General features: G+C 44.9%; 6 protein-coding genes across 9 annotated transcripts in view; 2 read left to right on the top strand and 4 right to left on the bottom strand.

Annotated features, from left to right (window-relative positions):
• LOC308186807 (maltase-glucoamylase-like) overlaps positions 1-8,559 on the top strand; it is a 37,942-nt gene extending 29,383 nt beyond the window's left edge. For all 4 annotated transcript variants that reach the window (XM_080608976.1, XM_080608975.1, XM_080608978.1 and 1 more), the window contains 14 exons: positions 93-227; positions 1,046-1,130; positions 1,997-2,135; positions 2,226-2,359; positions 2,740-2,774; positions 3,127-3,243; positions 4,100-4,248; positions 4,658-4,742; positions 4,882-4,938; positions 5,366-5,490; positions 5,883-5,971; positions 6,606-6,655; positions 7,489-7,659; positions 8,385-8,559. In XM_080608976.1, coding sequence (XP_080465102.1) covers positions 93-227; positions 1,046-1,130; positions 1,997-2,135; positions 2,226-2,359; positions 2,740-2,774; positions 3,127-3,243; positions 4,100-4,248; positions 4,658-4,742; positions 4,882-4,938; positions 5,366-5,490; positions 5,883-5,971; positions 6,606-6,655; positions 7,489-7,659; positions 8,385-8,447 — 1,434 coding nt within the window. In that variant the 3' untranslated portion in view covers positions 8,448-8,559. The remainder of the gene's footprint in view (positions 1-92; positions 228-1,045; positions 1,131-1,996; positions 2,136-2,225; positions 2,360-2,739; positions 2,775-3,126; positions 3,244-4,099; positions 4,249-4,657; positions 4,743-4,881; positions 4,939-5,365; positions 5,491-5,882; positions 5,972-6,605; positions 6,656-7,488; positions 7,660-8,384) is intronic.
• A 1,286-nt stretch (positions 8,560-9,845) lies between these two features.
• LOC308186820 (coiled-coil domain-containing protein 81-like) lies at positions 9,846-11,258 on the bottom strand (the record flags this gene model as incomplete). Its single annotated transcript, XM_080608991.1, has 3 exons — positions 9,846-10,486; positions 10,746-10,831; positions 11,037-11,258. 3 exons carry the CDS (start codon positions 11,256-11,258, stop codon positions 10,297-10,299), a joined length of 498 nt encoding a protein of 165 aa, XP_080465117.1. The 3' UTR covers positions 9,846-10,296.
• A 541-nt stretch (positions 11,259-11,799) lies between these two features.
• On the bottom strand, positions 11,800-12,744 carry LOC308186819 (uncharacterized protein; the record flags this gene model as incomplete). Its single annotated transcript, XM_080608990.1, has 2 exons — positions 11,800-11,999; positions 12,195-12,744. The coding sequence occupies 2 exons, from the start codon at positions 12,742-12,744 to the stop codon at positions 11,800-11,802; spliced, it is 750 nt and encodes a 249-aa protein (XP_080465116.1).
• A 649-nt stretch (positions 12,745-13,393) lies between these two features.
• Positions 13,394-25,993, top strand: LOC308186812 (sucrase-isomaltase, intestinal-like; the record flags this gene model as incomplete). The annotated part of the gene is made up of 10 exons (XM_080608983.1): positions 13,394-13,405; positions 14,124-14,248; positions 14,641-14,729; positions 15,364-15,413; positions 16,249-16,419; positions 22,798-22,922; positions 23,315-23,403; positions 24,038-24,087; positions 24,923-25,093; positions 25,819-25,993. The coding sequence occupies 10 exons, from the start codon at positions 13,394-13,396 to the stop codon at positions 25,879-25,881; spliced, it is 945 nt and encodes a 314-aa protein (XP_080465109.1). The 3' UTR covers positions 25,882-25,993.
• Positions 18,615-20,110, bottom strand: LOC308186818 (coiled-coil domain-containing protein 81-like). Its single transcript, XM_080608989.1, has 3 exons — positions 19,794-20,110; positions 19,503-19,588; positions 18,615-19,244 (listed from the first exon to the last, which is right to left on the bottom strand). The coding sequence occupies exons 1-3, from the start codon at positions 19,995-19,997 to the stop codon at positions 19,055-19,057; spliced, it is 480 nt and encodes a 159-aa protein (XP_080465115.1). The 5' UTR covers positions 19,998-20,110; the 3' UTR covers positions 18,615-19,054.
• On the bottom strand, positions 20,239-21,414 carry LOC308186816 (uncharacterized protein; the record flags this gene model as incomplete). Its single annotated transcript, XM_080608987.1, has 2 exons — positions 20,239-20,756; positions 20,952-21,414. 2 exons carry the CDS (start codon positions 21,412-21,414, stop codon positions 20,557-20,559), a joined length of 663 nt encoding a protein of 220 aa, XP_080465113.1. The 3' UTR covers positions 20,239-20,556.
• Positions 25,994-27,270: the final 1,277 nt, after the last annotated feature.

Raw genomic sequence — 27,270 nt, 5'->3', positions numbered from 1 at the left:
AAATTCCATTGTTTTAGCAGTGCGATGCTTTCAGTCATGAGTCTATGCTTTATATATATAATATATATATTTTTTTCCTACAATTTTCACAGCTCTACCGAGCGTATACAGCTTTCCCAGACTTCTTCCGCAATTCCACAGCTGAATGGTGGGCAACAGAAATCATGGAAGTCTACGATAATCCCCGCAATGCATCGCAGAGCTTGAAGTTTGATGGCATATGGATCGTAAGTGTAAAAAATTATTCGATTTCTGACACTTTTTATTGTGCCTTATTATTGGAATGGTCCATGGAAGTTTAGAAAGCCCTTTTCTTCTTAACAGCATCAATATTTTTTTGTTGAAACACTGGACTTCCTCAAATCTTCATTATTTACTACTTTATTATTGATTACCTACATAATAGCTCTTTTGCAAAGCTGTTAATCTTCCACCAGGTCCTAAAATCCATGTATTTTTTGCAATAGGAAACTATTATTTTCAACCAATGAGGCCAAATGACTGGTTTAGTTTGCTTCTTAACGTAAGTGGACCTACAATAGTTTTAGTATCTATTAAATGTTAATAAATTACTGCAACAAAAGACCTGAATGTCTAGAAATACAGCAAAATATTTGATATTTGCCTGTTTTCCAGCTCCAGAGTGCCACAGGCACCAAAGACACCTGCTACCAGTACAAAGGTTTTAGGACCTGATAAATCTGTAGCTGTATTTTCTGTATTTCTTTCAATTTCACACAGAGAAATATTGGTCCTTTGCAGGAAACGTGACTGTTAAAGAAGAATTTCTTAAAGTTGAAGTCCTGACCTTCGATTAATCCCAATTAATTTGATGTGGGGAAATGCGATACTCAGAATCTGGCTATGAAGTTATCCAATGAAAAAGGATAATTAATTAAAGGATGAAAAATATTAAAGGATGAGAAATATTAAAGGATAAAAAAAAAAGATAAAAAATATTTGGCAAGCTAGAGCAGCCCAAAGGAGCCAAGTGCCCACATTGAGGCGGAATTTGTTCATCTCGTTTTTTTTACTTTGTTTTCAGGACATGAACGAACCATCCAGCTTTGTTCACGGGGCTGTTTGGGGCTGTAGAGACAATGAGCTAAATAACCCACCATATGTGCCTGGTAAGTCTGATCACAGTAAAGATATTTTAAAATATTTAAAAACATTTTGAGACATTTAAAAATAAATATATTTTAAGACATTTAAAAATAAAGAAATTTTAAGGTATTTAAAAATAAAGATGTTTAAAAATAGGTGGTGTTTTGGTAGTTATCTTATATTTAGATACTTCATTTTGGACGTGCCCAAGGATGCAGCTTTTGGGGTTTTGCTGTTTTCTTGGATTAATAGTGAAATTTGTGACAAAAACTTTCCAAAATATCCTTGTGCCTCCTCTGATTGTGTAAAATTATGAACCCCAATTGAGGAATTCTCTTGGAATATTTGCTGTTCTATTAATACTGGAGAAGGGTGGAATCGATTAGTAATAGCTTACTATTAGTAACACCTTTATTGGGATATTTCTCTTGTTTCCTGATGTCCTGAAATACTACACACCATTTCTCAGTATTTGGCAGAGACTGAGTCTTCAGAAATAGGCTTTCCTCCCCAGTTTTCTGTGTATATTTTGCTGATACATCAGTAATAATAAAGTTTTGCAGTATACATTAGTAATTATAAAGTTTTGCAGGATATATTCTGTTTACTCTTTGATCCTCTTTAGGAGGATCCTCAAGGTACACTTTAGCAATTAATTCCCTTGCAGAAGCCTACATGGGAATTTTAGGAATTTCTGGATTTGCTGAACTTCAGAAATCCAACTTCAGAAAACCTAAAAAATGTCAGAAATAAATAAAATAGCCATAAAATAAAATAAATAGCCATGCCTGTGCCTACCAGGAAGCGAACCCCAATGGAGGGTACATCATCGAAGTGCAAATCATTTAATTCCTGTTAAAACAGAAGCGTTTTTGCTCCCTTTCTGTAGTTTTGGGATGGAGGGAGGAGGGGCTGGCTTACAAGACACTGTGCATGGAAGGCGAGCAGCAGCTCCCGGATGGCACCCGCGTTCGTCACTACGACGTCCACAACCTCTACGGGTGGTCACAAACCAAGCCGACCTTAGAGTAAGTTGCGTTTTTTGGGGCTTCCTTCCCCAAAACCCATTGCAAATGAAGGTTGTGTGCCTACGTTCTGATGACCGTTCTCTTTCCCAGCGTCTTGAGGAACATAACGAAGGAGCGGGGCATCATCGTCACCCGCTCAACGTACCCCAGCAGCGGGAAGTGGTCGGGGCATTGGTTGGGGGACAACACCGCGGCCTGGAACCAGCTGGAGAAGTCAATTATCGGTGAGTCGACCGAGAAGGGTCCATAGTCCAATTATTGCTCATTTCCTTCCTCATAATCACATTGGTTTAGTCTAAAAGGGTTGAACCATCATGGCCAACTCCTTTTTGACCTCTTTGATTAAGAAACTCTTCACCGTTTATGCAGAAATTGGGTTTGGTGTGCCAATTTGCCCGCATTCTCCTCAAATTCCTCTCTGCTTTCCCCTGATCCTGTCCTTGTTGCCCCAGATTTCTTTGCTTTTTCTTCTGCTTTGCTTCTTAAGATATGAAGGAATTGTGGGTATTCTCTTATTTTTCTAATTCTGCATTGTGTGGTCTATGCAACGCTCACTCCACCTGATGAGCACGCGCGTCCTTACCGACTCGTGTTTTCTTTGCAGGCATGATGGAGTTCAGTCTCTTCGGAATATCCTATGTAAGCCCCTGATTTATTACCTTACATCTCAATTACCTCAACAATTATCGACAATATTCAACTCTTATCAATAGAAAATTATCGACTATTGTCGATCGACTTTAGTCGACAATTATCAATAGACAAATATCGACTTTTATCGACTATTCGCAATAGAAAAATATCAACTTTTATCGATTATTCTCAATAGACAAATATTGACTATTGTCAGTTGACTTTTATCAACAATTATCACTAGACAAATTTTGACTTTTATCAACTCTTCTCAATAGACAGTTCTGGACTATTATCCGTCAACAATTATTGACAATAAACAACAATAATTGCCATTGGGCAATCTCTGACTTTTCAGACAGGAGCAGATATCTGCGGTTTCTTCTCGGACTCGGAGTACGAGCTGTGCTTGCGCTGGATGCAGCTGGGCGCCTTTTACCCGTATTCGAGGAACCACAACGGGGAGGGCTCCAAGGTGAGCATGAGCCATGGCCAGCCCCAACGCCTGCATTCATTTTCCCCAAAAATCCCATTTTTAGGTCAGTGCACCCCATCTGCAAGATGCTGATCATTATTTTTCAAGGGTGTCAATTCCTTATTTAACCAGACCACATCTACAAGACTAAAATAGCATTTTTTTTTCACATAGGCCATTTTTGTTGAATCATATCACGCTTACTAAAGTGGTTACTTTCATGGCTTTCTGCATTTAAAGGGGCAAAAATGACTTCAGTGTTGTCATCCTTAATTCTTCATCATTTTGAAGCAAACTAGAAAATGGAGCAGTGACATGGGATTCCTGAGTATCCAAAATTCCTTTATTTTGTTCACTTCTTGCCATAAAATATTGTATTCCTTTTATGAATAAATGAAAACAGCTGTCTCAATGCTGAGTTGTGAATAGATAGATGAAACAGGTGCTTATTTGATGAATATTATGATGAATAGGTATGTGAAATAACCAGAAAAATGTCAAAAATAGAAACAGGAATTTTATCCTGCTTAGGTCTAGCAGAGTAGAATGTCTGGCTCTAATAAAAGAAATGATAAATAAACATCAGTGCCCTAAATTAGGGGAGGAGAAGGAATTTGCAAGGCTGCACCTGGCTCTCCTAAATTATATTTTTTCTGTGCTCAGTTTGAGGCAGGTTTGACAATTGTCACCAATCAATTATATCAATTATATCAATTCAAGGGGGATGTATAAGATGAAAACTTTGCTCAGTGTGAACTCTTATGTAAACACAAATTAATTCTTCGACCTAGGCCTTTTTTTTTTCCCCCGTTTCTTCCAAATAATACCTCTTGGACAATGAGCTCCTCTTCTTTAGAGGCAAGATCCCGTTTCCTGGAATTCAACGTTTGAAGACATTTCCCGGCACGTGCTGAATATCCGATACAGCCTCCTGCCCTACCTCTACACGCTGATGTACCAAGCCAACGCTCACGGCAGCACCGTGGTCCGCCCCCTACTCCACGAGTAAGCGCGATCCTCTCGCCTCTGCTAACCATGAATTTCCACCAGAAAATCCAGAGGATTTCCATAATCCCCCTCAAAATGTTTCCGCTTCATCACATTGCTCTTTTCCCTCCAAATTTGCACCAATTGAGAACGCGTGTTTTCAGCGTTGACTTGCTGTGGCTGCTCAGGTTCTTAATTTCCCACAATGCTGGATTATTCCTCTTATTTTTTATCAAATTCAAATAGATGAAATTATTTATGAACAGGTAATGATTATTACCTGTTATTACCAGTAGCATGCTTACAGTTGAGGAACCAGTAGTTTTACTGAGGAAAAAAGGCTTCAACAGGGAAACATTTTGCAAAAATGGTTAACAAAACAGTGTATGACCACTTCTAATTTATTTATTTTTTGAAAAAATTGCAGGTTTGTGGAAGACAGGACAACATGGGACATACAGAAACAATTTCTGTGGGGCCCAGCACTGCTCATCAGCCCTGTACTGGAACAGGTAAATGCTGATAGAAATACTGGAAAAATTAGGAAAAAGTAATGAAATATCAGAAAACAAGAAAAATATTCAACGTTACTTTAGCTAAACTTCACTTTTTGGCTTGAATTAGACCCAAAGCAAAAATCTTTAATTCCAGGGTGCTGTAACGGTGAATGCGTACCTCCCAAATGCCCGCTGGTATGATTACCACACAGTAAGTAATTAAAAATATATATATATTTTTTTTTTTCTCCTGGTATGTTTTGAGAAGAGCAGAGTGGGAGTCCACCACATGCTTGTTTTCTGCATGCAGAATTTAAGCTGTTCTCCTGAAAAATGCTGAATTTAAGCCGTTGTCCTGAAAAAGCCATAGCTGTTGCTGCATTTAAAAGCTGTGCAGCGACAATTTTCTTGATATTTTTGGAGGCGTTAATAAAATTTCATTTTTCAAAGTTTCAAGCAAAGAATTCAGCAGGGGGCCCATCTTTTCTGGCGTTATGATTTTTTTTTTTTTTTAATTTTGGGTTTGTTTCGGTTTTGTTGGAGTTTTATTGAGGTTTTGGTGTTTATTTTGGGGGGTTTTGTTTCTTTGTTTTTTTGGTGTGTTTGCTTCTCTGTTTTCTGTTTTTCTCCATCACTAGGACGAGTATATTGGCTTTAGGGGAGAATTCAGAAATTTACCCGCTCCTATTGATCACATCAACCTCCACATCCGTGGCGGGCACGTCCTTGTGCAGCAGAGCCCTGCTAACACCACCGCTTACAGGTAAAATACAAAGGGTCACCACTCCAATTTTGGCTTTTTAAGGGAAATATTTAGTAGCACGGCAAATAAATAATTAAATTGGGGCAGCTTTTTTTTTGCTGTCACATTTTTAAGTGGGAAAAGCAAAATTTTCCTTTGTGATGAGCAACGTGCTTGGAAGCGTCCCTGTCTTGATTCAATACCAGCATTGCTCAGGACATCAATTTTAGGGCAATTTTCTTCTTTTTTGGGCTTCCTAAATGCAATGCTACGGAGCAGAGAAGGCTGGTGGCAGCTAAATTGCATGCAATGTCTATAATATAAACTTTAACTTTGATACCTCTTATGAGATATAAAACAAAATATAAATATAAAATGGGATTACCGAAGAAAAATGTCTTTTTTTTTCATAGCCGAAAAAACCCGTTGTCACTTATTGTTGCTTTGAATGACAGTCAGCTTGCAGAAGGTCAGCTTTATTGGGACGACGGAGTGCGCATTGGTAAGTGCAAAGATGCTCATTTACACAAAAAAATCCCCCAAAGTCAGCACCCACAATGTGCAAATATTGTTTTTCTTTATTTCTGTGGACTGTGAACATGAACACTGAATTTTCATTTTGGGGATATTGTGCAACAATTGCAAAACAAGGCTGTCTTCAAAGGGATGGAGCAGAAAAAAAATACAGGAAAATGATTAAAATGATAACATGTAAAACAATAAAAATGGTAAAATGATGCTAAATTATAAGCATAATGTTGTTATTTAGAGAATTTGAATTTTGCAGAAATTAAATTGTGCCTTGGACCTAAGGGAACATACAGAAGAGGGATTTGTTCTCCACCCTATAGGAAGCACAACCGTAGATGAAGTGGGAAGCTTTAACTCATTTTCCTTAATATTAATAAATTCAAATTATCTTCAGATAAGAGAGATTTAGAAGTCTGCCACGTATTAGCTTAAAAGCTAGCAAACGGGATTATCCCAATTAATGCACAAAATTGTGGGTTTTAGCATACCAGCACGTAGCAGGCTGCACGACGCATACGCAAGTATATAGCACATACAGCACAAGATTTCTATTAAATTTAAAAAATAAATTGACTATATTTCACTTTATTTTGGTCTTTTAACAGATGCGTATGAGGATGGTGTCTATCTGCTGACCTCATTTACTGCTCGTCAGGTTTGTAACAAAAACTCCCTGGGCTGCAGTGCCCAGCCTGGTTGCTGCTTTATGTTTAACGAACATTACATTTGGGACTTTTAATGTTTTGATATCTTTGTGCTAGCTCTTATTTAGTGTCGTGACAACCGGTGTAGAGCTCTAATTGTTGATTTTTAAGGAACGTTTGCTTGGGCTTGCAAGGCTGCAATAGCACGTCCAGGAAGGATAAGGTCATTTTGTACCTGCACCAGTATAAGTTGGAGCAACTTAATTTACTTTGGGGGGCTATTTTCCATAAATATTTATATTTATTTTTATATTATATATATATTCATTTCTGTCTATATAATATATTTATTTATGATAAAGCTGTATAGATTTATATACCTTCTATAGCCTCTACATCTCTATAGCCTGCATCAGTATAAATAGGAGCAATTTATTTTTCTTTGGGGGGTTATTCCCCAAATATATAACATATATGTATTTTATATATATGTGTATATATATATGTATGTATATATGTGTATTATATGTATATTATATATATACACACATTTATTTATATATATATTACTATTATAATATTCCTAATGTAATATATATTTACTTAAATATTATACACACATATATATACACCCACAAATTCTCCTGCTATACCCGAAGGAGCTGAGAAGCGTTTTGCGTCCTGGTGCTGCTATAATGCAATTAACATCACCAATTTTTACTAAAAAGAAACTTAAAATAGCACAGCTATTTTAGCCTGTTTCTACGACATTGTGACCATGAAAAGATTCTTTAAACGTGAGAAAAAAAAAAAATGCTGATTTCCTTCTCCTTCTCCCTTTCAGAACACCTTAGAGATAAAGGTTTTGCACCGGGGCTACGCTGACCCGAACAATTTGAAATTTACCACTGTGAAAACTTTGGGGCTGGCCACGGCCGTGACGCAGCTGACGGTTTTGGAGAACGGCATAGAAATCCCATCCGCCCACTCGGTGTCCTACAACACCACGACGCAGGTAAAGAGGCCGTTTAGGGTTGACGGCGAATTGAATTTAGGGGACGCGGCGTATGTCAGTTCTCATTCCTTTTCTGCCTGATGGCGGAAAAAGGAATGATTACATCACAAGATGCTGAATATACAGAAATATTAGATCAAAAATCTTATAACATAAAAACATTAGGTTGTTTTGTTACATAGTTTACGTAACATTATTTATACAATAGTGAATATTATACAGGTAAAATACAAATTATATAGAATTATTATGTCAAAAAAGGATATAAAATAAAAATACTAGGTTGCTTTGTTACGTATTTTACATAACATTGTTTATATAATGTTGAATGTTTATAATTAAACACATTATAATTCATATAACATGATCAACCAATATTACATTATATATATAAACAGCTTATATAATCAAAAATGATGAATTAAGAAAAGTGAACCCTCCTTTTTTGCCATTCTGCCCTGGATGGAGAAAGAAGAAATTCTTAAACACAGTCACAATACTCCAAGTTTTTATGTTAAAAAAACAAAACCAAAAAAAACCTGACATCTCACTATCAAAAGAAGGGGAGGGGATGAGAACCTCATGATGTGGAATGAAGACATTTATGGCATTTAGGCAAATTTTCGGTAATGTGAGCTATATGAGCAGCAAAAAAGCAAGATGTCTTCAGATCCGATTAACTCGCTGATTTGATTTTATTTGTTAATTTCTTTTGCTTTCTAAAGGTCCTTTTAACCACCCAGCTCGCACTTGAATTAGGCAAAGACTACACGTTGCAATGGAGCTAAAAGCCTGCAGCCGTCCCTGGCGGCGAAGCTGAGCCAAACCTCCTCATGTGCCCAAATTTTTCCCTTCTCCTCCTTTAAAATACTTTGCACTATTAAAATATATTAGTTATAATCAGTTGGTTTTCCGTTTTTATGTCGGACTTGTTCCGAGCTCGTGAATTCGGCCAAGCTGGGGATTGGCAGGAGGAGGTGACTCCAACCAACCTCGGTGACTCCAAATTTACAAGGGCCCAGTTTCAGCAGGGCTTGGGATCGGGTTCAATTACGGGATCATCCAATGGGATCATCGGGATCATGGGGTTCAATTATGGGATCATCCAATTATGCGCTCAGCTTGCAGAGCCAAAAATGTCGACCTGGGTTGAAATTGCCCTGGGGTTGATCAAAGGGGTCCCCTGGCACCCAAAGGGGTCCTCCTCGTGTCAAGAAATCACTCTAAAAACCCGTGGGTTCCCGATTGACATCCCAGCATGTTGGGAGCAGCCTCAGCGGAGGCCCTGCGTTGCAGCCCACCCATTTTGGTGGTTGAAGCTCAATGTCCCAGGCTGTGGGAGGGCCCCCAAAAGGGCTGGTGGCCCCAGGACAGTGTTTGTTAGCCATTTGGCCCCATATGTGCCCATTTCTCCTCCGAAACGAGGCCGACCTGCCCCATGGTGGCCTGAGGACAGAGCCTCAGGGTGGTGGTACAGGCATGTGGGTGTCAGGGCCCCCACCGCTGCCTTGGGCCCTGCTTCCCCAGGGATGCTGCGATGCTTTCGGAGACTTCGGACCTGGCTGGAAAACAACCTTCGCCCCCATCCTAACGAGCGAGCCTCGTCAAGAAAACTCATCAGCCTTTTGTGACTCCATCGTGTTTTCCTCCACCTCCTTCCTGAGGCCATTGTGTCAGGAAGAAAGATGGATATCTGCAAAAAAACAGAGACAAGATTACAGTTTTTTAATTTTTTTAGCCTTCTTTACCCTCACACACACATCCCATGGATGACTTCAGGTCCTGACACCGAGGTCAGGATGGCTCCTCCTAGCGATGGAGGAGCCAAAGGTTTTGGGCTGGACTGAGCCAACCCCTGGCTCAAAACTCAGATCTCTTACCAGAGACCCCACTGACCCCGTAACTGCTTTCCTACAAGGACCGAGCCCCCCAGAATGATGCCGATGTGGATCACGCACCTCTTTATTCCACCTCTGATGGCCTCCTTGCTATTCTGGTCAATCAAAGCCCGGGTTTTATTGTGGCCAGGGCCACAAAATGGAGAACCCCGGCCTGGTTTTCGGTGCTTCGGGTCGGGCTGACGTTGGTGGTCTGGGCACGGGTGGCAGCGGGTGGGTGCTCTTGGTGCTGTGCATCGATAACATCTTCTTCTGAGGATCTTTCAGCACTGTCCAGAAGGTCTCAGGCCTCGTTTTTAACAGTTGTTCTGCCTCGTCTCCTGGTGGCTGCAGCCTGAAGATGTTGTAGGCGGATTCCTCAGGGAGGCTGGCCTCTGAGCTCGCTGCTGATAACACGCTGATCACGGGAAATGACAGCGCTGTGGGGCCTCGAGGCCGGGGGAGCTTTCTTTCCCTTGTAAGATTTTCTCCCTCACAGGGAGGAAATTTCCCCGCTCCTCCTCCTGTTCTCCGCCTCAAGTCTCCATCTGTCTTTGCTCGTCCCGCCTTGCCTTTGGGCGCTGATTTTTGCTCCTTGCGAGGAGGCAGCCCCGGGATCACCGGCAGCCTGACAAAAGAACAAAGAAGCCACGATGGTTTTGGGGCCGCATCCTGTACCCCCATGCAGCACTTGATGCTGCAGCCCTGAAATCGGGGGGGCTCCTGGTGGCCTCATCCCCCCCGTCCGGAGCCTCCAGCCTCACCTGCAGGGAGCCTCCCCCGGCTTCTCCCTTTCACCCTGCTGGGCTGGGTGAAGAGAGGAGCCAGCAGCTGCTTTGTCTCTCCCAACTTGGCCGAGAAGAGGCAAAGCCCCTTCTTTCTTCTTCTCCTTGCTCCAGGCTTTGTGATGCTCCTGGGGTGGTGTTTTGCGCATGCTCTCCATTTCAAACCTGGCAAAAGAAGACATCAGCGTGACCCAGGGCACGCCACAATCACCCCTTTTCACAGGGCCATAAAGGCCCTGTCCCCAAGGACCGTTCTGGGTAATGGGCTCGCCCAGCAAAGAGGTCCAGGCCTCGATGGGAGGCAGACGTTGTCTGAATTCCTCCGTCTGCCCCATCAGATCCACCTCACTGGCTGGGCACCCATGGGCACAAGGAGAAAACGCTACCGAACCGGAGCAGCGGCCACGGCCACAAATATACTCACTCAGGAAAGACGATGACATGTCCAGTGAAGGTCAGCGAGGCCAAGGGTGCCACCCGCGACACCACCATGTCCATTAGGTGGGGGATCTGCAATGGAGGAGCATGGAGATGGCAAATGAACTCTGCCTGGCCAAGGCACTTGGTGGTGGAGGAGCCCAGGGCTCGGGTTGGTTGGCCACCCCAAGAGGTTGGCCAAGAGCTCCAACCCAAGTGGTCTTGGTGGGCCGAGGGCAAGCATTGCTACTGCACCCTTGTGAGGCTGCCCAGGCCATGGGGAAAACAAAACCCTCACCTTGAAAACGGCCTTCTGAAGGTTCTCCTTCCCGGACAGCTTCTCCAGGAATTCGTAATAAAATTTCATTTGCACTCTCGTGCCTTCGATGAGGAGCACCCCTACGTCTTTCAGGACGAGGGCGATGTTTTCCCCCTTCCCCAGGCAGCGAGAGATGAGGGATGTAGTGCCTCGAATGCAGTTCTCCACTTTCTGCTGCGACATGCAGGCGTTGGCGGCCATCTCAGCCACTTTGAGGGGCTCCAGCTCCTTATGGCCTGGAAAACGACACGAGACGGATGGAGTCAGTCACCAGCAGCCTTTCCCCGCGTGTTTCCCAGGTGCTGCTCATTGCAGTCATCAGCCAGAAAGGCTTTGCTTTGGGACCTGCTCTGTGCAGGGGACGCTTTGCTTTTTTTTTGGGAAGCATCTGAAATCCAGGGAGGGGATCATCCAGGCAGCAAGGGATTAACCCGACGTCTTACCTGGCAGGTAATCCTTGTCATCCGTGAGGTTGTGGGTGATGACAAGATTCCTGGCCAGGCGGAACGTGGGCATCAGGAAAATCACAGTCTCGTTCCCGTCCTTGACCCATCTGGGGACAATGTCGAAGGAGCCAAGGGCAGGAATTCGGACACCCTGCAAGCGGAAGAGAACAGAAGGGACGAAGCTTAAGGATCAGCTAGAGGTGGCCTCATCCAGGGACGGTGGTTTGGGTCCTGCTGTGCCCTTCCCGCTCTTGGGAGCCAGGCTGAGGGGATCCAGGGGCTTCCAGCGACTGGGATCAGCCCTCAGAGACCACACCACCTACCACAAGCAACATCGCACTTGTGCAATACCTATTGGTCCCTCGGTAGGGACTTCTGGGGTGAGTTTCCTGCTTTTGAAGAGGGGAATAAGGGGGACATGGGTGCCAACCCACCTGGCGCAGCTGGAGATGTTCTTGGATATAGACGGACACTGCATCCCAGACAGATATTCGCTCTGGAAGGCAAAGAAAATCAGGTCATGCACCGCTTCCCGTGGCTACCACCCTTCCATCACCCCAAGACCCGCAGTATGAAAAGAGCCGTCGCATCTCCGACCCCAAAAAGAGACCCTCCGCAGAGCCGGGTCCCCCCCACAGAAAGCCCCAAACGTGGGTCAGCCACGCTCCCGCGGTGCCGGGGGTGCCCGTACCTTTGGAGGTGATGTTGGGCATGAGGCACGAGCTCTGCATCCCGTCCCAGAAGCGGACCCGGGTCCGCCTCACGTAGGGTTGCGCCTCGTCGGCAAACGTCACGCGTCGGCTCATCCTTGCCTTCACTCTCCGGATGCGTCTCCAGAGTGAAGGCCCCAGCTCCCAGCTGCCCCTTTTATACCCTGCCGGGGAGTGACACGGCCACTGCTCCATTGTGACACGGCCACCGCTCCATTGTGACACGGCCACCGCTCCATTGTGACACGGCCATGTGGCCACCACTAACATCATGACTGCCACCATGACCACCGTCACCATGACCACCATCACCATGACTGCCACCAACATGACCGCCAACATGACCACCAATATAACCACCAACATGGCCACCACCATGATCACCAATATGACCACCGACAGGACCACCAACATGGCCACCACCACCATGACCACCAATATAACCACCAACATGGCCACCACCATGATCACCAATATGACCACTGACAGGACCACCAATGTGGCCACCACCACCGTGACCACTACCGACATGGTCACCACCACCACAGTGACGTGAGTCGTAAGGGACAAAAAGCTCCCAAAACAGAAGACATTTTATGGCCGTGCCTACCACATTTAGCACCCCAGACTGAGGTTTGGGGCATGGAAACGATGGTTTGCACCCCAAAACTGAGACTTTGGGGCGTAAAATGAAGCTTTAGGTTCTCCAAATGAGGCTGTGGACTATGAAAATAAGGCTTTGGATCCGAAAAATGAAGCTTTGGGCTCTGTAATGAGGCTTTGGATCCTAAAAATGAGGCTTTGGGTCCTATAAAGTTGAGGGGTTGGGCCCTAAAATAACGATTGGTGGCCTGTATTGAAGGCTTCATTCTTCAAATGCGGCTCTGGCCTCTAAAGAGAGGGTTTGGGCCCCCAAAATGAGGCTTTTGACACTGGAAATGTAGGTTTTAGTCCCTCCAAATGGGGTTTTGTAGCCAAGAATTAGGCACCGGATCCTAAATATGAAGCTGGGAGCTGTAAAACAAGGCTTTCGTCACCGACAGTGAGGGTTTGGAGCCTGGAAATGGGGCTTTTAATGCTAAAAGTGAGTCTTTAGGCCCCTAAATGAACGTTTGGGCCTAAGAATGGAGGTTTCAACCCCCAGAATGGGGCTTTGGGCCCTAAAATTGAGGATCCGGACATGAAAAATGCCGTTTGCAGCTTAAAAGGGAGGCTCTGGACTCAGTAACGCAGCTTTCAGCCATACGAATGAGGCTTTGGAGCCTAAAATGGGAGGTTTTATCCTAAAAATGACAAGATCCCAAACGGAGCCTCCGGGCCTTAAAAATACAGGGCTGAGCCCCCAAAATGAGGCGTTAGGCCCCCAAAACTGGGGGTTTTAGCACCCAAAAGGAGGCAATAGGCCCCCAAAACTGGGGGTTCAAACCTCTCATGTGAGACGTTAGGCCCTCAAAACTGGGGGTTTGAGCACCCAAAAAGAGGCATTAGGCCCCCAAAATTGGGGGTTTTAGTGCCAAAAATGAGGCAACAGACCACCAAAATGCCCCCCCCCCCCCAAAAGGACCCCCCCCAACGGGTTCCAGGTGTCCCCCCAGGTGTCTGGGTGCCCCCCCCATGACACCCAGATGTGACCCCCCTCCCCCATGGGACCCTCGTGCCCCCCCCATAGGACCCACATGAGCCCCCCCTCCACTCCCCCCCCAAGACTCGCAGCCTCCCGGTGTCCCCTCCCCCTTCCCCCCCCCCCCCCCCCGTGGCTGTCCCAAGGCTGAGCCAGGTACGGAGTTTTATTATATTATTTATTATAAGGAGTTTTATTGAGGTTTTGGTGTTTCTTTATTTTGGAGGGGGTTGTTTCTTTGTTTTTTGGTGTGTTTGCTTCTCTGTTTTCTGTTTTTCTCCGTCACTAGGACGAGTATATTGGCTTTAGGGGAGAATTCAGAAATTTACCCGCTCCTATTGATCACATCAACCTCCACATCCGTGGCGGGCACGTCCTTGTGCAGCAGAGCCCTGCTAACACCACCGCTTACAGGTAAAATACAAAGGGTCACCTCTCCAATTTTGGCTTTTTAAGGGAAATATTTAGTAGCACGGCAAATAAATAATTAAATTGGGGCAGCTTTTTTTTTGCTGTCACATTTTTAAGTGGGAAAAGCAAAATTTTCCTTTGTGATGAGCAACGTGCTTGGAAGCGTCCCTGTCTTGATTCAATACCAGCATTGCTCAGGACATCAATTTTAGGGCAATTTTCTTCTTTTTTGGGCTTCCTAAATGCAATGCTACGGAGCAGAGAAGGCTGGTGGCAGCTAAATTGCATGCAATGTCTATAATATAAACTTTAACTTTGATACCTCTTATGAGATATAAAACAAAATATAAATATAAAATGGGATTACCGAAGAAAAATGTCTTTTTTTTTCATAGCCGAAAAAACCCGTTGTCACTTATTGTTGCTTTGAATGACAGTCAGCTTGCAGAAGGTCAGCTTTATTGGGACGACGGAGTGCGCATTGGTAAGTGCAAAGATGCTCATTTACACAAAAAAATCCCCCAAAGTCAGCACCCACAATGTGCAAATATTGTTTTTCTTTATTTCTGTGGACTGTGAACATGAACACTGAATTTTCATTTTGGGGATATTGTGCAACAATTGCAAAACAAGGCTGTCTTCAAAGGGATGGAGCAGAAAAAAAATACAGGAAAATGATTAAAATGATAACATGTAAAACAATAAAAATGGTAAAATGATGCTAAATTATAAGCATAATGTTGTTATTTAGAGAATTTGAATTTTGCAGAAATTAAATTGTGCCTTGGACCTAAGGGAACATACAGAAGAGGGATTTGTTCTCCACCCTATAGGAAGCACAACCGTAGATGAAGTGGGAAGCTTTAACTCATTTTCCTTAATATTAATAAATTCAAATTATCTTCAGATAAGAGAGATTTAGAAGTCTGCCACGTATTAGCTTAAAAGCTAGCAAACGGGATTATCCCAATTAATGCACAAAATTGTGGGTTTTAGCATACCAGCACGTAGCAGGCTGCACGACGCATACGCAAGTATATAGCACATACAGCACAAGATTTCTATTAAATTTAAAAAATAAATTGACTATATTTCACTTTATTTTGGTCTTTTAACAGATGCGTATGAGGATGGTGTCTATCTGCTGACCTCATTTACTGCTCGTCAGGTTTGTAACAAAAACTCCCTGGGCTGCAGTGCCCAGCCTGGTTGCTGCTTTACGTTTAACGAACATTACATTTGGGACTTTTAATGTTTTGATATCTTTGTGCTAGCTCTTATTTAGTGTCGTGACAACCGGTGTAGAGCTCTAATTGTTGATTTTTAAGGAACGTTTGCTTGGGCTTGCAAGGCTGCAATAGCACGTCCAGGAAGGATAAGGTCATTTTGTACCTGCACCAGTATAAGTTGGAGCAACTTAATTTACTTTGGGGGGCTATTTTCCATAAATATTTATATTTATTTTTATATTATATATATATTCATTTCTGTCTATATAATATATTTATTTATGATAAAGCTGTATAGATTTATATACCTTCTATAGCCTCTACATCTCTATAGCCTGCATCAGTATAAATAGGAGCAATTTATTTTTCTTTGGGGGGTTATTCCCCAAATATATAACATATATGTATTTTATATATATGTGTATATATATATGTATGTATATATGTGTATTATATGTATATTATATATATACACACATTTATTTATATATATATTACTATTATAATATTCCTAATGTAATATATATTTACTTAAATATTATACACACATATATATACACCCACAAATTCTCCTGCTATACCCGAAGGAGCTGAGAAGCGTTTTGCGTCCTGGTGCTGCTATAATGCAATTAACATCACCAATTTTTACTAAAAAGAAACTTAAAATAGCACAGCTATTTTAGCCTGTTTCTACGACATTGTGACCATGAAAAGATTCTTTAAACGTGAGAAAAAAAAAAAAAATGCTGATTTCCTTCTCCTTCTCCCTTTCAGAACACCTTAGAGATAAAGGTTTTGCACCGGGGCTACGCTGACCCGAACAATTTGAAATTTACCACTGTGAAAACTTTGGGGCTGGCCACGGCCGTGACGCAGCTGACGGTTTTGGAGAACGGCATAGAAATCCCATCCGCCCACTCGGTGTCCTACAACACCACGACGCAGGTAAAGAGGCCGTTTAGGGTTGACGGCGAATTGAATTTAGGGGACGCGGCGTATGTCAGTTCTCATTCCTTTTCTGCCTGATGGCGGAAAAAGGAATGATTACATCACAAGATGCTGAATATACAGAAATATTAGATCAAAAATCTTATAACATAAAAACATTAGGTTGTTTTGTTACATAGTTTACGTAACATTATTTATACAATAGTGAATATTATACAGGTAAAATACAAATTATATAGAATTATTATGTCAAAAAAGGATATAAAATAAAAATACTAGGTTGCTTTGTTACGTATTTTACATAACATTGTTTATATAATGTTGAATGTTTATAATTAAACACATTATAATTCATATAACATGATCAACCAATATTACATTATATATATAAACAGCTTATATAATCAAAAATGATGAATTAAGCAAAGTGAACCCTCCTTTTTTGCCATTCTGCCCTGGATGGAGAAAGAAGAAATTCTTAAACACAGTCACAATACTCCAAGTTTTTATGTTAAAAAAACAAAACCAAAAAAAACCTGACATCTCACTATCAAAAGAAGGGGAGGGGATGAGAACCTCATGATGTGGAATGAAGACATTTATGGCATTTAGGCAAATTTTCGGTAATGTGAGCTATATGAGCAGCAAAAAAGCAAGATGTCTTCAGATCCGATTAACTCGCTGATTTGATTTTATTTGTTAATTTCTTTTGCTTTCTAAAGGTCCTTTTAACCACCCAGCTCGCACTTGAATTAGGCAAAGACTACACGTTGCAATGGAGCTAAAAGCCTGCAGCCGTCCCTGGCGGCGAAGCTGAGCCAAACCTCCTCATGTGCCCAAATTTTTCCCTTCTCCTCCTTTAAAATACTTTGCACTATTAAAATATATTAGTTATAATCAGTTGGTTTTCCGTTTTTATGTCGGACTTGTTCCGAGCTCGTGAATTCGGCCAAGCTGGGGATTGGCAGGAGGAGGTGACTCCAACCAACCTCGGTGACTCCAAATTTACAAGGGCCCAGTTTCAGCAGGGCTTGGGATCGGGTTCAATTACGGGATCATCCAATGGGATCATCGGGATCATGGGGTTCAATTATGGGATCATCCAATTATGCGCTCAGCTTGCAGAGCCAAAAATGTCGACCTGGGTTGAAATTGCCCTGGGGTTGATCAAAGGGGTCCCCTGGCACCCAAAGGGGTCCTCCTCGTGTCAAGAAATCACTCTAAAAACCCGTGGGTTCCCGATTGACATCCCAGCATGTTGGGAGCAGCCTCAGCGGAGGCCCTGCGTTGCAGCCCACCCATTTTGGTGGTTGAAGCTCAATGTCCCAGGCTGTGGGAGGGCCCCAAAAGGGCTGGTGGCCCCAGGACAGTGTTTGTTAGCCATTTGGCCCCATATGTGCCCATTTCTCCTCCGAAACGAGGCCGACCTGCCCCATGGTGGCCTGAGGACAGAGCCTCAGGGTGGTGGTACAGGCATGTGGGTGTCAGGGCCCCCACCGCTGCCTTGGGCCCTGCTTCCCCAGGGATGCTGCGATGCTTTCGGAGACTTCGGACCTGGCTGGAAAACAACCTTCGCCCCCATCCTAACGAGCGAGCCTCGTAAAAAACCACACAACAGCCTTTTGTGACTCCATCGTGTTTTCCTCCACCTCCTTCCTGAGGCCATTGTGTCAGGAAGAAAGATGGATATCTGCAAAAAAACAGAGACAAGATTACAGTTTTTTAATTTTTTTAGCCTTCTTTACCCTCACACACACATCCCATGGATGACTTCAGGTCCTGACACCGAGGTCAGGATGGCTCCTCCTAGCGATGGAGGAGCCAAAGGGTTTGGGCTGGACTGAGCCAACCCCTGGCTCAAAACAGATCTCTTTCCAGAGACCCCACTGACCCCGTAACTGCTTTCCTACAAGGACCGAGCCCCCCAGAATGATGCCGATGTGGATCACGCACCTCTTTATTCCACGTCTGATGGCCTCCTTGCTATTCTGGTCAATCAAAGCCCGGGTTTTATTGTGGCCAGGGCCACAAAATGGAGAACCCCGGCCTGGTTTTCGGTGCTTCGGGTCGGGCTGACGTTGGTGGTCTGGGCACGGGTGGCAGCGGGTGGGTGCTCTTGGTGCTGTGCATCGATAACATCTTCTTCTGAGGATCTTTCAGCACCGTCCAGAAGGTCTCAGGCCTCGTTTTTAACAGTTGTTCTGCCTCGTCTCCTGGTGGCTGCAGCCTGAAGATGTTGTAGGCGGATTCCTCAGGGAGGCTGGCCTCTGAGCTCGCTGCTGATAACACGCTGATCACAGGAAATGACAGCGCTGTGGGGCCTCGAGGCCGGGGGAGCTTTCTTTCCCTTGTAAGATTTTCTCCCTCACAGGGAGGAAATTTCCCCGCTCCTCCTCCTGCTCTCCGCCTCAAGTCTCCATCTGTCTTTCCGCGTCCCGCCTTGCCTTTGGGCGCTGATTTTTGCTCCTTGCGAGGAGGCAGCCCCGGGATCACCGGCAGCCTGACAAAAGAACAAAGAAGCCACGATGGTTTTGGGGCCGCATCCTGTACCCCCATGCAGCACTTGATGCTGCAGCCCTGAAATCGGGGGGGCTCCTGGTGGCCTCATCCCCCCCGTCCGGAGCCTCCAGCCTCACCTGCAGGGAGCCTCCCCCGGCTTCTCCCTTTCACCCTGCTGGGCTGGGTGAAGAGAGGAGCCAGCAGCTGCTTTGTCTCTCCCAACTTGGCTGAGAAGAGGCAAAGCCCCTTCTTTCTTCTTCTCCTTGCTCCAGGCTTTGTGATGCTCCTGGGGTGGTGTTTTGCGCATGCTCTCCATTTCAAACCTGGCAAAAGAAGACATCAGCGTGACCCAGGGCACGCCACAATCACCCCTTTTCACAGGGCCATAAAGGCCCTGTCCCCAAGGACCGTTCTGGTAATGGGCTCGCCCAGCAAAGAGGTCCAGGCCTCGATGGGAAGCAGACGTTGTCTGAATTCCTCCGTCTGCCCCATCAGATCCACCTCACTGGCTGGGCACCCATGGGCACAAGGAGAAAACGCTACCAAACCGGAGCAGCGGCCACGGCCACAAATATACTCACTCAGGAAAGACGATGACATGTCCAGTGAAGGTCAGCGAGGCCAAGGGTGCCACCCGCGACACCACCATGTCCATTAGGTGGGGGATCTGCAATGGAGGAGCATGGAGATGGCAAATGAACTCTGCCTGGCCAAGGCACTTGGTGGTGGAGGAGCCCAGGGCTCGGGTTGGTTGGCCACCCCAAGAGGTTGGCCAAGAGCTCCAACCCAAGTGGTCTTGGTGGGCCGAGGGCAAGCATTGCTACTGCACCCTTGTGAGGCTGCCCAGGCCATGGGGAAAACAAAACCCTCACCTTGAAAACGGCCTTCTGAAGGTTCTCCTTCCCGGACAGCTTCTCCAGGAATTCGTAATAAAATTTCATTTGCACTCTCGTGCCTTCGATGAGGAGCACCCCTACGTCTTTCAGGACGAGGGCGATGTTTTCCCCCTTCCCCAGGCAGCGAGAGATGAGGGATGTAGTGCCTCGAATGCAGTTCTCCACTTTCTGCTGCGACATGCAGGCGTTGGCGGCCACCTCAGCCACTTTGAGGGGCTCCAGCTCCTTATGGCCTGGAAAACGACATGAGACGGATGGAGTCAGTCACCAGCAGCCTTTCCCCGCGTGTTTCCCAGGTGCTGCTCCTTGCAGTCATCAGCCAGAAAGGCTTTGCTTTGGGACCTGCTCCGTGCAGGGGACGCTTTGCTTTTTTTTTGGGAAGCATCTGAAATCCAGGGAGGGGATCATCCAGGCAGCAAGGGATTAACCCGACGTCTTACCTGGCAGGTACTCCTTGTCGTCCGTGAGGTTGTGGGTGATGACAAGATTCCTGGCCAGGCGGAACGTGGGCATCAGGAAAATCACAGTCTCGTTCCCGTCCTTGACCCATCTGGGGACAATGTCGAAGGAGCCAAGGGCAGGAATTCGGACACCCTGCAAGTGGAAGAGAACAGAAGGGCCAATGGTTAAGGATCAGCTGGAGGTGGCCTCATCCAGGGACGGTGGTTTGGGTCCTGCTGTGCCCTTCCCGCTCTTGGGAGCCAGGCTGAGGGGATCCAGGGGCTTCCAGCGACTGGGATCAGCCCTCAGAGACCACACCACCTACCACAAGCAACATCGCACTTGTGCAATACCTATTGGTCCCTCGGTAGGGACTTCTGGGGCGAGTTTCCTGCTTTTGAAGAGGGGAACGAGGGGGACGTGGCTGCCAACCCACCTGGCGCAGCTGGAGATGTTCTTGGATATAGACGGACACTGCATCCCAGACAGATATTCGCTCTGCAAGGCAAAGAAAATCAGGTCATGCACCGCTTCCCGTGGCTACCACCCTTCCATCACCCCAAGACCCGCAGTATGAAAAGAGCCGTCGCATCTCCGACCCCAAAAAGAGACCCCCCGCAGAGCCGGGTCCCCCCCACAGAAAGCCCCAAACGTGGGTCAGCCACGCTCCCGCGGTGCCGGGGGTGCCCGTACCTTTGGAGGTGATGTTGGGCATGAGGCACGAGCTCCGCATCCCGTCCCAGAAGCGGACCCGGGTCCGCCTCACGTAGGGTTGCGCCTCGTCGGCAAACGTCACGCGTCGGCTCATCCTTGCCTTCACTCTCCGGATGCGTCTCCAGAGTGAAGGCCCCAGCTCCCAGCCGCCCCTTTTATACCCTGCCGGGGAGTGACACGGCCACTGCTCCATTGTGACACGGCCACCGCTCCATTGTGACACGGCCACCGCTCCATTGTGACATGGCCACGTGGCCACCACTAACATCATGACTGCCACCATGACCACCGTCACCATGACCACCATCACCGTGACCGCCACCAACATGACCACCACCATGACCACCAATATAACCACCAACATGGCCACCACCATGATCACCAATATGACCACTGACAGGACCACCAATGTGGCCACCACCACCGTGACCACTACCGACATGGTCACCACCACCACAGTGACGTGAGTCGTAAGGGACAAAAAGCTCCCAAAACAGAAGACATTTTATGGCCGTGCCTACCACATTTAGCACCCCAGACTGAGGTTTGGGGCATGGAAACGATGGTTTGCACCCCAAAACTGAGACTTTGGGGCGTAAAATGAAGCTTTAGGTTCTCCAAATGAGGCTGTGGACTATGAAAATAAGGCTTTGGATCCGAAAAATGAAGCTTTGGGCTCTGTAATGAGGCTTTGGATCCTAAAAATGAGGCTTTGGGTCCTATAAAGTTGAGGGGTTGGGCCCTAAAATCACGATTGGTGGCCTGTATTGAAGGCTTCATTCTTCAAATGCGGCTCTGGCCTCTAAAGAGAGGGTTTGGGCCCCCAAAATGAGGCTTTTGACACTGGAAATGTAGGTTTTAGTCCCTCCAAATGGGGGTTTGTAGCCAAGAATTAGGCACTGGATCCTAAATATGAAGCCGGGAGCTGTAAAACAAGGCTTTCGTCACCGACAGTGAGGGTTTGGAGCCTGGAAATGGGGCTTTGAATGCTAAAAGTGAGTCTTTAGGCCCAATAAGGAACGTTTGGGCCTAAGAATGGAGGTTTCAACCCCCAAAATGAGGCTTTGGGCCCTAAAATTGAGGATCCGGACATGAAAAATGCCGTTTGCAGCTTAAAAGGGAGGCTCTGGACTCAGTAATGCAGCTTTCAGCCATACGAATGAGGCTTTGGAGCCTAAAATGGGAGGTTTTATCCGAAAAATGACAAGATCCCAAACGGAGCCTCCGGGCCTTAAAAATACAGGGCTGAGCCCCCAAAATGAGGCATTAGGCCCCCAAAACTGGGGGTTTTAGCACCCAAAAGGAGGCAATAGGCCCCCAAAACTGGGGGTTCAAACCTCTCATGTGAGACGTTAGGCCCTCAAAACTGGGGGTTTGAGCACCCAAAAAGAGGCATTAGGCCCCCAAAATTGGGGGTTTTAGTGCCAAAAATGAGGCAACAGACCACCAAAATGCCCCCCCCCCCCCCCCAAAAGGACCCCCCCCAACGGGTTCCAGGTGTCCCCCCAGGTGTCTGGGTGCCCCCCCCATGACACCCAGATGTGACCCCCCTCCCCCATGGGACCCTCGTGCCCCCCCCATAGGACCCACATGAGCCCCCCCTCCACTCCCCCCCCAAGACTCGCAGCCTCCCGGTGTCCCCTCCCCCTTCCCCCCCCCCCCCCCCCCGTGGCTGTCCCAAGGCTGAGCCAGGTACGGAGTTTTATTATATTATTTATTATAAGGAGTTTTATTGAGGTTTTGGTGTTTCTTTATTTTGGAGGGGGTTGTTTCTTTGTTTTTTGGTGTGTTTGCTTCTCTGTTTTCTGTTTTTCTCCGTCACTAGGACGAGTATATTGGCTTTAGGGGAGAATTCAGAAATTTACCCGCTCCTATTGATCACATCAACCTCCACATCCGTGGCGGGCACGTCCTTGTGCAGCAGAGCCCTGCTAACACCACCGCTTACAGGTAAAATACAAAGGGTCACCTCTCCAATTTTGGCTTTTTAAGGGAAATATTTAGTAGCACGGCAAATAAATAATTAAATTGGGGCAGCTTTTTTTTTGCTGTCACATTTTTAAGTGGGAAAAGCAAAATTTTCCTTTGTGATGAGCAACGTGCTTGGAAGCGTCCCTGTCTTGATTCAATACCAGCATTGCTCAGGACATCAATTTTAGGGCAATTTTCTTCTTTTTTGGGCTTCCTAAATGCAATGCTACGGAGCAGAGAAGGCTGGTGGCAGCTAAATTGCATGCAATGTCTATAATATAAACTTTAACTTTGATACCTCTTATGAGATATAAAATAAAATATAAATATAAAATGGGATTACCGAAGAAAAATGTCTTTTTTTTTCATAGCCGAAAAAACCCGTTGTCACTTATTGTTGCTTTGAATGACAGTCAGCTTGCAGAAGGTCAGCTTTATTGGGACGACGGAGTGCGCATTGGTAAGTGCAAAGATGCTCATTTACACAAAAAAATCCCCCAAAGTCAGCACCCACAATGTGCAAATATTGTTTTTCTTTATTTCTGTGGACTGTGAACATGAACACTGAATTTTCATTTTGGGGATATTGTGCAACAATTGCAAAACAAGGCTGTCTTCAAAGGGATGGAGCAGAAAAAAAATACAGGAAAATGATTAAAATGATAACATGTAAAACAATAAAAATGGTAAAATGATGCTAAATTATAAGCATAATGTTGTTATTTAGAGAATTTGAATTTTGCAGAAATTAAATTGTGCCTTGGACCTAAGGGAACATACAGAAGAGGGATTTGTTCTCCACCCTATAGGAAGCACAACCGTAGATGAAGTGGGAAGCTTTAACTCATTTTCCTTAATATTAATAAATTCAAATTATCTTCAGATAAGAGAGATTTAGAAGTCTGCCACGTATTAGCTTAAAAGCTAGCAAACGGGATTATCCCAATTAATGCACAAAATTGTGGGTTTTAGCATACCAGCACGTAGCAGGCTGCACGACGCATACGCAAGTATATAGCACATACAGCACAAGATTTCTATTAAATTTAAAAAATAAATTGACTATATTTCACTTTATTTTGGTCTTTTAACAGATGCGTATGAGGATGGTGTCTATCTGCTGACCTCATTTACTGCTCGTCAGGTTTGTAACAAAAACTCCCTGGGCTGCAGTGCCCAGCCTGGTTGCTGCTTTACGTTTAACGAACATTACATTTGGGACTTTTAATGTTTTGATATCTTTGTGCTAGCTCTTATTTAGTGTCGTGACAACCGGTGTAGAGCTCTAATTGTTGATTTTTAAGGAACGTTTGCTTGGGCTTGCAAGGCTGCAATAGCACGTCCAGGAAGGATAAGGTCATTTTGTACCTGCACCAGTATAAGTTGGAGCAACTTAATTTACTTTGGGGGGCTATTTTCCATAAATATTTATATTTATTTTTATATTATATATATATTCATTTCTGTCTATATAATATATTTATTTATGATAAAGCTGTATAGATTTATATACCTTCTATAGCCTCTACATCTCTATAGCCTGCATCAGTATAAATAGGAGCAATTTATTTTTCTTTGGGGGGTTATTCCCCAAATATATAACATATATGTATTTTATATATATGTGTATATATATATGTATGTATATATGTGTATTATATGTATATTATATATATACACACATTTATTTATATATATATTACTATTATAATATTCCTAATGTAATATATATTTACTTAAATATTATACACACATATATATACACCCACAAATTCTCCTGCTATACCCGAAGGAGCTGAGAAGCGTTTTGCGTCCTGGTGCTGCTATAATGCAATTAACATCACCAATTTTTACTAAAAAGAAACTTAAAATAGCACAGCTATTTTAGCCTGTTTCTACGACATTGTGACCATGAAAAGATTCTTTAAACGTGAGAAAAAAAAAAAAAATGCTGATTTCCTTCTCCTTCTCCCTTTCAGAACACCTTAGAGATAAAGGTTTTGCACCGGGGCTACGCTGACCCGAACAATTTGAAATTTACCACTGTGAAAACTTTGGGGCTGGCCACGGCCGTGACGCAGCTGACGGTTTTGGAGAACGGCATAGAAATCCCATCCGCCCACTCGGTGTCCTACAACACCACGACGCAGGTAAAGAGGCCGTTTAGGGTTGACGGCGAATTGAATTTAGGGGACGCGGCGTATGTCAGTTCTCATTCCTTTTCTGCCTGATGGCGGAAAAAGGAATGATTACATCACAAGATGCTGAATATACAGAAATATTAGATCAAAAATCTTATAACATAAAAACATTAGGTTGTTTTGTTACATAGTTTACGTAACATTATTTATACAATAGTGAATATTATACAGGTAAAATACAAATTATATAGAATTATTATGTCAAAAAAGGATATAAAATAAAAATACTAGGTTGCTTTGTTACGTATTTTACATAACATTGTTTATATAATGTTGAATGTTTATAATTAAACACATTATAATTCATATAACATGATCAACCAATATTACATTATATATATAAACAGCTTATATAATCAAAAATGATGAATTAAGAAAAGTGAACCCTCCTTTTTTGCCATTCTGCCCTGGATGGAGAAAGAAGAAATTCTTAAACACAGTCACAATACTCCAAGTTTTTATGTTAAAAAAACAAAACCAAAAAAAACCTGACATCTCACTATCAAAAGAAGGGGAGGGGATGAGAACCTCATGATGTGGAATGAAGACATTTATGGCATTTAGGCAAATTTTCGGTAATGTGAGCTATATGAGCAGCAAAAAAGCAAGATGTCTTCAGATCCGATTAACTCGCTGATTTGATTTTATTTGTTAATTTCTTTTGCTTTCTAAAGGTCCTTTTAACCACCCAGCTCGCACTTGAATTAGGCAAAGACTACACGTTGCAATGGAGCTAAAAGCCTGCAGCCGTCCCTGGCGGCGAAGCTGAGCCAAACCTCCTCATGTGCCCAAATTTTTCCCTTCTCCTCCTTTAAAATACTTTGCACTATTAAAATATATTAGTTATAATCAGTTGGTTTTCCGTTTTTATGTCGGACTTGTTCCGAGCTCGTGAATTCGGCCAAGCTGGGGATTGGCAGGAGGAGGTGACTCCAACCAACCTCGGTGACTCCAAATTTACAAGGGCCCAGTTTCAGCAGGGCTTGGGATCGGGTTCAATTACGGGATCATCCAATGGGATCATCGGGATCATGGGGTTCAATTATGGGATCATCCAATTATGCGCTCAGCTTGCAGAGCCAAAAATGTCGACCTGGGTTGAAATTGCCCTGGGGTTGATCAAAGGGGTCCCCTGGCACCCAAAGGGGTCCTCCTCGTGTCAAGAAATCACTCTAAAAACCCGTGGGTTCCCGATTGACATCCCAGCATGTTGGGAGCAGCCTCAGCGGAGGCCCTGCGTTGCAGCCCACCCATTTTGGTGGTTGAAGCTCAATGTCCCAGGCTGTGGGAGGGCCCCCAAAAGGGCTGGTGGCCCCAGGACAGTGTTTGTTAGCCATTTGGCCCCATATGTGCCCATTTCTCCTCCGAAACGAGGCCGACCTGCCCCATGGTGGCCTGAGGACAGAGCCTCAGGGTGGTGGTACAGGCATGTGGGTGTCAGGGCCCCCACCGCTGCCTTGGGCCCTGCTTCCCAAGGGATGCTGCAATGCTTTCGGAGACTTCGGACCTGGCTGGAAAACAGCCTTCGCCCCCATCCTAACGAGCGAGCCTCGTAAAAAACCACACAACAGCCTTTTGTGACTCCATCGTGTTTTCCTCCACCTCCTTCCTGAGGCCATTGTGTCAGGAAGAAAGATGGATATCTGCAAAAAAACAGAGACAAGATTACAGTTTTTTAATTTTTTTAGCCTTCTTTACCCTCACACACACATCCCATGGATGACTTCAGGTCCTGACACCGAGGTCAGGATGGCTCCTCCTAGCGATGGAGGAGCCAAAGGTTTTGGGCTGGACTGAGCCAACCCCTGGCTCAAAACTCAGATCTCTTCCCAGAGACCCCACTGACCCCGTAACTGCTTTCCTACAAGGACCGAGCCCCCCAGAATGATGCCGATGTGGATCACGCACCTCTTTATTCCACGTCTGATGGCCTCCTTGCTATTCTGGTCAATCAAAGCCCGGGTTTTAGTGTGGCCAGGGCCACAAAATGGAGAACCCCGGCCTGGTTTTCGGTGCTTCGGGTCGGGCTGACGTTGGTGGTCTGGGCACGGGTGGCAGCGGGTGGGTGCTCTTGGTGCTGTGCATCGATAACATCTTCTTCTGAGGATCTTTCAGCACCGTCCAGA

Source organism: Anser brachyrhynchus, assembly GCF_964034855.1.
Source record: "Anser brachyrhynchus genome assembly, contig: SCAFFOLD_261, whole genome shotgun sequence".
Classification (NCBI taxonomy): Eukaryota; Metazoa; Chordata; class Aves; order Anseriformes; family Anatidae; genus Anser; species Anser brachyrhynchus.
This window is presented reverse-complemented; position numbering and strand designations above follow the sequence as displayed.